Below are 11,775 nucleotides of genomic sequence, written 5' to 3'. Positions count from 1 at the left end.
AAAAAACATGTTCTTCTGGTTTTACAATCCATGCATGATTGACGACGAGCTGCTTGTTCTCCTGAGAATAGTAATTCTCTGAAGTGATGGAAAATAAAGTGTGTAGCTGTAATGCAAGTGGTTGTTTTTACGTGAGAACTTTAATTCAACTAAATATTTCAACTACAAAGACAAATTGATAATGAATCACTTGTACTACTACTTGTAAGTTGCTTTTTTTGTGGATGTCTGTAAAAAAATAGGTCTGTAAACATTATTGCAAAAAAATGACTTCTTAATAGTCCTTAATAATTAATAATAATTCTTAATAATAAACTGCAAGCTCAGTCAAGCTCGCAACTTCCTTATTGCATCTCAGCAGGTGGTATTTCCTTATGAACCCATAAGAAAGTTATATTTACAAACACTCATCAAATCATTCATGCTCAAAACTGACAAAAAACAAGGGCCATGCATGTTGGTTTTCTTTTTTAATTCCAATGAATTTTTTTTAGACAAATTACTAAGAACCAGCTTGATAAATCCAAACTATATATTATATGCTTTCAAAACAAAATCTTTCAAAATGATAAAAACAAATCTCTCTAAAAGGTGAAAAATGTATCAAATGTTTGTACAGTATTTACAAATACATTTACAGTTCCCTTCTGAAGAGAATGAGAGACGCAGTGTGCTCGGTCACGGTTTCCAATCTTTCCGAGTGAGCAAAGTCCATTAGGGTATAAAAGTGCAGTAAATGCTAACAACTATTGTACCTGACTAATTGTTAGAGACAGTATTAAAACAATGATACTCCCATATAATCATGTTTCAATTATTAGAGCTGTTGCAAACCATTTAACAGGATTAGAAAACTAACTGAATACTTGGCAATGTCTGATGCAAAGTAGAATGTTGACAGGCATGATTTACTAGTACTTGGCATGTGCTAAAACAAATTCTTCTTGTTACTGGTCCAAATGTAAGTTGCACACACTGATCAAAAACAGCATTGCTGGTTGTGAACCAAATTAAAATGGTGCACAGGTGTAAAGCCCAGTACAAAGCCAGAAAAGAATGATGCCTGTTATTGTGAATGCACTTAAACCGAAAGTGATACGTGAAAATACTGAATCAAAAAGTTGTTGTTGCACCATCACATCCCATTTTGGTTTATGAACATAAAAAAACACTGTAAAAGTTTGTTGAGAAAAGATGAGATCAGCAACAATAACAATCCAAGTGTGAAAAAGCATTGTGGAATATTTTGGTGAGGGTTTTGCACAAGAGAAAAATCTGGTTTCAATCCTTCATATCATTTTTAGCTTGTGCCTGATGAAATATTAATGTTGCAATATCCTTCAATGTCACAGAGTGTATTGAGGGTTAGATAATGTCCCCACTTCATTCTGCCCACAGCACCATAAGTTTCCACAGCAGCTGTGTCTTGTAGGCAAAGTGCTATCCCATAGTTTGTTCACGAAGAGAATGCTTTGTCCTTTCTCGTGTCGTCTAGCAGGATGATCTTCGCACGCATGTTTTAAGGCTCTTGTCCGGCAACATTCCTAACTTTTGGAATTCAATGCTATTAATCGGCAAATGGGATGAGAACAAGGCACATGAGAGTGAACAGGAAAGAGTTTCTCTCACTCTCTACACTATGGTTCCAGGTTTAGAGTCCTCATGCCAATGCAGCGTCTGCTGGTCTTCAGAGTCAAAACTGCTGTCTATTGGGCTGCTCGTGTGTGAATCGTGGTGGCTCACGTCAATATAGGACCTGCAAATAGAAAAGAGAATAAAATGTTTTAATAATCTACAGGAAATATGGACAATGACTTACAAATACACTGATTTATTGAATATTTTAAACCCCAGTGGACCATACACTGCACGGCAAAAAAAAAAAAAAAAAAGTCGCTGTTTGGATTTAAGTAGGCAAATGCTTAATAGTCAATGATTGGATCATTACTGCAGTGATTATTATGTTTCTAGCATGTTATATGTTTGGCAACAGTTCTTGTAACCCTAATTGATGGAGTGTGTAGCTTTTCATTTCTTAAACAACCATGTAGGAAGACACATCATGGCCATATTCCAGGCTGACATTGTCAAGATCCATCAGGCTCAAACTGTGAACGAATGGTTGGGAGGGAGCATGAAGAATCATTTTCACACATGAATTGGCACCTCTGAGTCCAGACCTTAAACTCATTGAAAGTCTTTGGGATGTGCTGGAGGAGACTTTACAGAGTGCTGGACTCTTGCGTTGTCAATACAAAATCTTGATCAAATATGGATGCACATCTTGATGGAAATAACATCACAACATTTATTTCCATCAAGAGGTGCACCAATTTTTGGTCCTAAGCATTTAAATCCAAACAGTGACTTTTATTTTGGCCGTGCAGTGTAGTATATAAATACAACACCAGATATACTAAAAACCAGAGTCAAGGTCAATGGTTTTGCAGGAACAACAACGTTACAAAAATAAATTCTTGTGCAGCTGGTTTTTCAGCATTGTGTGCAAAGGAATTCAGTATATCTGGTCAAGAAACTGGCCTAGTTTCCAAATTGATGATTGTTTTTGATTATTGCATGGTAACGTGTTGAGTAGGTTGAGGGAGACACAACATCACTGAACAGTGTTAAAGACTGAAGCAGACCATACAAAAGCACACACGTATACTTGTCATAACTTGCACACAGCAATCAAAAACATGAAGCGCAGGGTCACATGCTTCCCCTCAAAACGATACTTCACCCTTTTTTAGAAGAAAACACAACCATACCACCACCAGTGAGTAAGCGGTAGAAAGTGCTGTGGAAAAGAAGGTAACTGCAGTCTTGTTAACCCCTGAGTGATTCGCCATTATAGTTAGAGAGGCAAATGCGAGTCCTTCATATCTCACCACTGTTTTACGTGTTGTCTGTCACTAGCAATGAGTGTAAAAGTATTCCGGATCATAACCACTGGCAACAGCGCCAGGCACCTCTAAAGGCACGGGCAATGGGCTTCTCCTGCCCGGAGTCATCCACCCGTACTCGGGTGGGTATCTGTCCAGAGGGTCAGGAGGCGGAGCCAGCAGATGGGGGTCAGGGCTGGTTTGGGAGGAAGGGTAAGCAGCAGTCAGTCGGACCATTTACTCACTTTTTATTTTGTTGCAAACACGTATGACTTTCTTTCTGGAACTCATAAATGCTATTTTGTAAAGTGTCTTTAGTCATAATGGACTGAGGCAGGGCCGGTGCTGCATTACCGTATTTTACATTTGTTATTTATGTATGTGTATTTTTATGCCTTAAACATTTGGTTTTAATGTGCAATTTATGCAAACTAGATACAATTATTGGCTAATTTGCCAGCAAAATTGTTTAAGTTAATGGCCATCTCAAGAGTTTCCTGTGTAATTATTATACCAGCTTTTATTGCTTTCTCTATAAAGAAAATGTAACATTTGATATATTAAATTAGTTTATTATGTATATACATATAAATAAATTGATAAATGTAGAGTAATAAATATAAATATAAAATTGGAAATTATTATGTTTTTACACTACCATTCAAAAGTCAGTAAGGTCAGTAAGACTTTAAAAGTTTTTTTAAGAAGTTTCTTATGCTCACCAAGACTCTTAATTTATTTGATCTAAATACAGTAAAACAGTGATATTGTGAAATATTCAAATTTAAATCAAGTGTTTTCTATTTGAATATATAAAAAATATATTTATTCATGTGATGGCAAAACTTAATTTTCAGCATCATTACTCCAGTCTTCAGTGTCACATGATCCTTCAGAAATCATACTGATATGCAGATTAGGTGTTCAAGAAACTCTATCAATGTTGAAAACAGTAGCTTAATATTTTTGTGGAAACAGTGATCAATTATTTCAGGATTCTTTGATGAATAGAAAAGAACAGCATTTATTTGAAATAGAAATCTTTTGTAACATAAGTGTCTTTACTGGCACCTTTGATCAATTGATTGCGTCCTTGATGAATAAAAGCAAACATTTCCTTAAAAAAACCCTCCAAACTTTTGAATGGTAGATTATGTGTTGGGCCAGTGAAAACACTGTCACCCTAATAGGTCAGCAAAAGAAAAATCCTTAATGTTGCAGCTTGTGAAGAATACTGTGACTTCAAAAGACACAGAAAGAATATAATGGCGTAAGTCGTATGGATACAAATAGACGTTCCATTATGAAAACAAGCACTCTGGTCATTCTATTTGCATATTTATGGAAGAGAGAAACGTATACAAGTTTGGAAAGACATGAGGCAGAGGGTGAGTAGTACACAAGTGTGAACTACTCCTTTAAAAGTTGTTTGGAGGAAACACAAGCACATTTAAAAGACAGCCATGCAGTCATATTTTTACAACACACAACAAGCCAGACATCCTGAGATGCTGACTAAACATCAATCACGCTGAGTACAGACAGAGCAACCCCACACGGCTGGCGCTTTACTTACTATCAAGGGCTACATTTAGCAAATGAAGCTTTATTAACCCTTGCATGTCTTGCACCACCAGATAGAGGCGGGGACAAACCCATCTGCTTCATCTGAAAGCAAGAGGAGGATGGAGGAAGAGAAGGAGGAGGAGGAGGAGGGAGTGAGGAAGAACAAGCTTGGGGGAAATGAGGAGGACAGTACTGAGGGCTGGCAGGGTAGTGCCAAGCACGTTTAGGGTGTGAGCTGGAGTCATGTCTGTGAGGGAAAGAACGGTCATAGCACAACAAAGCGTGAGAGCAGATACTGCACCAGCACTCCTGCAGAATTAACCAGATGCATTGTGTCAGGCAAGCTGTTAGCTTGAACATGCCCTAATGAACTGTAGCATATCAGCTAGATAGTGGACACTATGGCAAACAACAAGAAAAAAAATTACATTATTCAAACTAGCATTTTTTTTAAAAAGTGTAAATATCTGGGTGGTTGCTAGAGCATTTCAAGGTGTTTTATAGGATGTGCTTACTGGCCAAGTCAAAAGAGCCCACTATAAGCTTGAGACCCTCATTCAAAATGGGTCTTAAGGGATTTTTATGCTTTTTATTGTACAGCGCTATAGAATCACCAAGCATGCCATTATAGGCATGCCTCTGGTTAAGACGGTTCAGATAAAGGCTAATGAGCTAACCAGTAAAGGACGATGGTGCACAGTAGAGTCATACCTGCTCTGTAACGGGTGGCTGTGATGGACAGTGTTGTAGCCGTAGGACTGATGATGGTGTGTGTGAGGCATTTCATACTCTGACATTGCCATGACTGGTCGACTGTGCCAGTTTCCCGAACTAACTGTGATTACATGAAGATGAAAGGAAATTAATGAAGGAGAACCTCATGTAGACAACATTGCTGTTTAAGAGAGAAGAAAATGATTCTGCATTCAAATCAACCAAAACACCCAAGGTTTTAGACTAGCTAGGCTGATTAAATAGCCGATATTTGACATTGAAAAACAAAGATGCCCATTAATAACTGTGTGTTCACTAAATATTGGCATCTAGCCTATATTTTAAAATAAATGTTGATATAAATATTTAAAATATAAGAAGGAAATTTGAGGGATAATAATTTATAATTATTTTGATTTAAATAAAATCCTTCCATCTAAACAGTAAGGGAATATTGCATTACAATACTGATAAATTGTGCTCAATTACCCTGACAATAAGGTCACAATGAAAACCACCTTAATGGTCCTAGAATTGGCTTCTTTTGTCTTAAGCATAATTCTTTTCATGTTGGTGTAAAATATTTTCGAGAGATTCACCAATTTAAGACGCCCGTTGAAGCCCAGAAGTATTTGTAACACGAGGAAACAGGAGGTGTTTTTAAGCAACATTTCTCACCTGTTGAGTAGGAAGCTGTACTGTCACTGCGTACATAACTTGATGACATGGTCCTGTAGCCTAGGTTCTGCTGTGGCCCCCTGTAGGTATCATACCCTTGTTGTTTGTTCTGTCGGCTGTACCATCCACGCAAGTGTTCCACCACTTCAGCCCTTTGCATGTGTCTGGCAAAATTCTCATTCCTGGATGGAGGACGGTTCCTTGGTGGCCTTAAAGTGGCATAAAGGTTATGAGCCAAACCGTCTATCTCATCATGGCCGTAGTTCCCATGAGGGTCATGTCTGGGGTAGGAGGGGTTAACATTATAGTGTCCCTCCATCTCAGTCTCATACATATATGGTCCATTTGGATAAACTTCAGGTTCCATGTACCGCGGATATCCAGTGACGTAATAGGCTGTGGTGGTTGGCTGTTGCCGAGGCTGGGATGTATAACCACGTGTGTCATTCTGTGCTAAGTTAGGCATGCTTCCTGTGTTGGCGTATATGTTGCCCTGCCTCCTCCGATGTCGGTTTTTGGCACGGGAATGGCAGCCGGGTACAGAGTACTCCACGCTGGACTGGCTGGTGTAGGAGGAGCCATCGTCAAGAATTTCAGTGCTGTTGCTACGACGAGGTGAAGAGATGGTGAAGACAGGCTCGGATGGTTCGCTTTCCGTAAGGAACTGTGACTGAGATTCCAGACTGCCACTGCGCTGCCGATAATGAGTGCTTCATGCAGGAAGAAGCAAAATAATTCATGAAAACATTATCGAAATATATAAAAAAAATATTTTAAAAGACTAAAATAAATAAATAAATTATTCTCTGCATTTCTCCTCTTCTCTAGCTTGCTTCCTAATCAAGTTGTCTAATAAATCTGGCATTTTATATTACAAATAATTTTGAATTAAAGTGTCTGCTAAATGCATAAATGTAAATGTAATAAAATAAAAAGAACATATAATTTAAATAAAACAATTGTATTTACTGGAGACGTTAGTACATTAAAGGGATCATTCCTCTCTTAAAATTTTAATTTAGTCACCACTTACTCACCCTCATGTTGTTCCAAACCTGTATGAGTTTCTTTGTTCTGTTGTACACAAAAGAAGATATTTTAAAGATGGTTGGAATCAAACAGTTGATGGTAGCCTTTGATTTCCATAGTAGGGAAAAATACTATGGAAGTCAATGGGTGCAGTCAATTGTCTGGTTACCAACATTCTTTAAAATATCTTCTTTTGTGTTCAACAGAACAAAGAAACCCATATACGTTTGGAACAACTTGAGGGTGAGTAAATAACAACAACATTTTTGGCTGAACTAACCCTTTAATAAGACCGAATAATGTTTCACACTGGTTAATGGCAATTTTGCAATTCACAAACACTTTTCACATTTCCGGGTTTCTCAGAAGCGGAAGTTGTCATAGTTGGGTAAACTTTTATAGCGATAAATGAGAGAATACATTAAATTTATTTTATTTTTTTGTGTGTTCCCATTTGCTCAAATAGCAAAAGAAAAACTAAAAAATAGAGAGAGTGATAATGGCAGTCAGTAGAAACGTAATTTTTACTGTCACTCCCATAGCCGCTGTATTAGAAAAACTCTCAAAGCAGCATTAACTAGTTTCTTTTCATTTAATGCAAAGTTAATATAATACAAAGTATGGTGTTATAAATGTGCATACAAGCCTGGAACTTAAAAAAGCCTTACTTTTCGAAGCCTGGAAATCCCAGACATTTACAAAGAAAGGAACAAAGACAGTGTTCCTACGATCATGGAAAGTCTTTATTCCTTAACAATTGTCATTCAAGGGGCAAGCTAGTGGGAGGGTGATGAAGAAGGGTTGATTGTGTACTGTACCTGAGCTGGACGCTGCTGTAGGAGTTGCGGGGAAGTTGCGGGGTGGGGGGCATGCTCCGCGAGTCTGAGAGTTGTCGTGAGGGTTGACAGTAGGGGCTGCTGTGTGTTGATAAGGTGTCTCCATGTATATAGGTCACAGGTTCTTGGACTTCTCCATAATTTAATCTAGAACACAGATAAGAACAACACTTTATCAAACTTCCTTCATGGGTGGAGTTCTTACTGCATACAAAGCCTCCAAGGAAGTACAGAAAAACTTTTCACGCTATACCACCCTTGTACCTAGTTAGATCTAATACAAAAGCTCACTGGTTTTAGAGGAACAAATGATTAAATAACAAACGACTGAATTACATCTCATTTTACGGGCAGACTTCAGCCGTTTGGTCTCATTGAACTTCCACCTCACTGGCTCATTCTATTAAGGCCCGTTGTCCCTGTGAGATTTTCCAGAGCAGCTTTCCTGTTTGCTTATGGCCCTTCCGCCCCCACTTTGCGATTGTTGCTAGAGTTTTTGCAGTCAAGCAGTGACATGCTTATTCCTGGGGCACTATTTTTAACACTGTGAGTGTTTGGGCTGATAAGAGGAGACTGTGAAGGAAGAAATCGAGGCAAGGGAAGACTGGAATGCAGGGCTGATTCCTTGATCACAGGTCTCTACTAGCTCAACTGGCCCATAAGTAAACAACAGCCAGAGGCAGGGAAAGGTAAGAAGTGCATAAGATTAATCCTAAAGAGCTGTGTTTGGTGGGCCTCTCACCTGCTGTAGTTCTGGTGATCGTCATTTCCGTGATCTGAATTGTATGATGCAGTGAAGGAGTTTGACGAGTTAGGGCGTGGAGAATACTGTACTGAACGTGAACGTTGTCTCTGCGATGGCTCATCTAAGACAAAACAAGTTAACAAGATTAAGAGAGTAGCCACCGAGTCTAGCCTACAGCGATAAGTGCTTACAGGCATTTATACACTACTGTTCAAAAGTTTGGGGTCAATAAGATTTTTTTCAAAATTTATTAATTTTCAAAGATTATATTACAAAGTATTTCTTTTTCAAATAAATGTTCTTTTGAACTTTCTATTCATCAAAGAATACTGAAACAATACTGAGACAACCCCAAAATTTTGAACGGTCGTGTACCTGAATTCAACACCAACAGTACTCACCATCTTCCAAATTTAGGCAGTCAGAAAGGCTGTCAAGGTTCACATCATCTGCAAAAACAATTAAGATTATAATTATTATTTCCTTGCCGCCATGATCCATTACTACAACTAGCCTAAAACATTATCTCATCACAAGTAAACATAAACTATAACGGTCAACAGAGTGCAAAGTTTACATACGCAGTATAAGCATGCATGTTTTCAGTGTCCCACATATTCTGACCAATACATTTATATAATCATGAGTAATCGTAAAATCAGATATGTACCAGCAATGATGACGGAAGCTCTTTGTGTGGGCTCCTTGCCAATCTTCACTCTGTAACAATTAATGTCATTTTCAATCTCCTGAAGTTTTTTGGTAGCATCCAGAAGGTTTCTCCTGCGTTTCTTCTTCACAGTTTTACAGAGCTCATTTTCATAGGCAAGTTTTTTCGCTGCCTCCACAATCTTCTTCTGGAGCGCAAAGCAGCCCTCCATGTTTCTTAAATGAGGGTCCTGCAAGGAAAACAACAACATTCAATTAGCATAGAGGAACTCAAAATGCAAGGAGTTTTTGCAGCATTTCTGAGAAGAACGAATGAGACAACCTACCGCATCATAAGGGAAAAGATCATCCAATTTGAAAGCAGTTCCCATGCGCCTTCGAACAGTGGGGGGCTTCTCTCCTGATGCCAAAGGATACTCCTTAGGTAACACACCAGTAAGCTCCTGGTCAAATAAAAATAAAAAGCAAAGAAAAATCTTAAAATAGGCCGGTATAAATTGACAAACTTAAAAGACTGTAAGGATGTATGACAAGCCACTAACAGCTTCCCGGAGGCAGATTTTCTTCAGCTCTTCTTCCTTTAGTGCCAGAATTTCACTTAAGCTCTTCTGTTTGTTCTTCAGTTCTGCAATCTTCTCTTTCTTCTGTTCCTCATTCACATCATTGTCGGCAGAATCTAAAATGAAAGCAAAAGCAAGCTCAATCATGATATCAGTTCGAACGACAAAGTTCATTAGGCTGTTCTTGAAATAAATGAAAGAGATTGTCTTACTGGAAGAGACCAAACTTCCATTGCTGGCCATGATGAGCTTGTCTTTACTCTCCATGCTGACCAGCTTACTGCTCCTTGGAGCACCAGTCTCTGAGAGATCCATGGCAATATCACCCAAACTTCTTGCTGTAGTTATTTTAGCCTTTAGGTTAAAAAAAGAAGAAGAAGGGTTATGACATCATCTCAATTACTTTTGCATGATATCAGTGCAGAGACAAAGCAATGATTTGTGCATTTCTGAATTTATGAGCATTAAGTATTAAAGATGCACTAATGCATACTCACTTTACTCTGTTTGCGGTCCAGGTAGAACTGGTGTTGGCTGATTGCCATTACCCAGATGGTTTTGATCAGAGAGTGGCTGGCATACCACGTGTGGATGACCTGACCAGACTGACCAAATGTGCGTCTAGAAGCTGTTCTTCTATGGATTAACACATGTGCACATTGAAGTCAAACATAAACACATTCCTCATCCTATTTACGGTCAATGAGAAAGTTAGTTTCTGTAAAGAATATTTTTTGCATGGTATTCAAAGATAAATATTATATGCTTAAAAAGGCTGATTTAGTCAAACTAAATAGTTCTTAAATGGATAAAACCAATACAATTCAATGTTACTACATAAAGCAGTTTATTGGGTTTCCTGATTTGATACCAATTGACAATAAGGCAGGTTGGTGACACTAGTACGGTAACAATGTACAGTGGTGATATCATCTTTGTTTACAGAGCAACCTCAGCCCGTATTACTACTACAGCGTAAAGTGACCGATTGCTTCACTGCTACAGTTCAGTGTTGGAAACCCATCAGCTACGTCAAAAAGGCTTTGCATCACTAACATTTACTTAGTCTATTCAAAGGCCATGTCTTACAGTATGAAAGCGCAAAAATAATGCTGAACGTTTTACGGTAAAAACAAATCAATAACTGTGCTCATTGAGTGCTTCCATCTATCTCATTCAGGTTTGTCATGTTAAAGTATATTAAGGCTCAACCTAGTGTAAATATGTCTCATTTTCTCACCTCTGAGGGTCGTTGACCTCTACGGCAAACTTCTTCTCACGGAAATACAAGTTTTCAAGCTGTTTCCACAGAAAGAGCTACAGAGAAAAAGGAAAAAAAAAAAAGCATTTATTTTCATTGAGCATTCATTTCTATGATTTGCATATCTCTTTGTGAGATCAAGAACTTTTACATCCTTGTATTTCAGCTATTTTTTCTTTGTTTTCTCTGTCAAAACAGGAAAATGCATTATTAATTCCTAGAAACATTATATGATGAATTCGCTCACAAAAACAATGACTAGATCATATGGATATTGATATATTTAGCTGGAAGCACAATTGCTTCAGGTATAAAGCCAATAGAATCTAAGCACGACAGAAGCGAAGCGTCCACTGAGCTTGCACCTCAATTTGGCCCTAAAGGGAGAGCATTGAAAAACAGATCTGTGATAAAAACATGGCCAAAACATCTGCAATTCATGTGAACTATCCTTTCAGAGCTTTTTTCTAGAGCTCCGTCATAGCTTTTCCCAGCTTAGGGCAGGGAAAGTACAATATCCAAATACTATCAGCATGTGGGGGTGAGGATTTACTAGGAATGTTAATAAATGCTCTCTACCAGGTACTGCTCCAATGCACCTCTGAGTAATATTCTTAGAAACAATATGATCCGAGCATGGATCTTACAATAGATTTGACTGCTAAGAGCATATTAAAACTTAACATATTTCTGACAGTCATGTTTAATAACAACAAAACTAATAATGACAACTTATTCTAATTTCAAAGAACTTAAAATGGACCTTACCAGATCAGTTAGTAAGCCTGTAAAATCCCTTGATAGTTGGACAGGTTATAGTCCTGTATAGTAT

The 11,775-nt window shown here is 38.1% G+C and overlaps 1 protein-coding gene across 3 annotated transcripts in view; it reads right to left on the bottom strand.

The window, feature by feature from the left end:
• Positions 1-461: 461 nt before the first annotated feature.
• Positions 462-11,775, bottom strand: part of frmd4ba (FERM domain containing 4Ba) — a 51,722-nt gene continuing 40,408 nt past the window's right edge. The window contains exons 12-24 of one of the 3 annotated variants that reach the window (XM_084128404.1): positions 10,923-10,999; positions 10,180-10,318; positions 9,895-10,036; positions 9,665-9,798; positions 9,449-9,565; positions 9,124-9,352; positions 8,855-8,902; positions 8,451-8,574; positions 7,691-7,855; positions 5,844-6,553; positions 5,163-5,286; positions 2,892-3,081; positions 462-1,756 (exon numbers count right to left, since the gene is read on the bottom strand). In XM_084128404.1, coding sequence (XP_083984530.1) covers positions 2,916-3,081; positions 5,163-5,286; positions 5,844-6,553; positions 7,691-7,855; positions 8,451-8,574; positions 8,855-8,902; positions 9,124-9,352; positions 9,449-9,565; positions 9,665-9,798; positions 9,895-10,036; positions 10,180-10,318; positions 10,923-10,999 — 2,175 coding nt within the window. In that variant the 3' untranslated portion in view covers positions 462-1,756; positions 2,892-2,915. Of the gene's footprint in view, positions 1,757-2,891; positions 3,082-4,347; positions 4,699-5,162; positions 5,287-5,843; positions 6,554-7,690; positions 7,856-8,450; positions 8,575-8,854; positions 8,903-9,123; positions 9,353-9,448; positions 9,566-9,664; positions 9,799-9,894; positions 10,037-10,179; positions 10,319-10,922; positions 11,000-11,775 lie in introns of those variants that run through there. The other 2 variants (XM_084128405.1, XM_084128403.1) reach the window with 2 other exon arrangements.

This window comes from Abramis brama, assembly GCF_963993115.1.
Source record: "Abramis brama genome assembly, chromosome: 11".
Taxonomy (NCBI): Eukaryota; Metazoa; Chordata; class Actinopteri; order Cypriniformes; family Leuciscidae; genus Abramis; species Abramis brama.
Note: the sequence above shows the minus strand (reverse complement) of the source record. Positions and strands in the feature narration are given on the sequence as shown.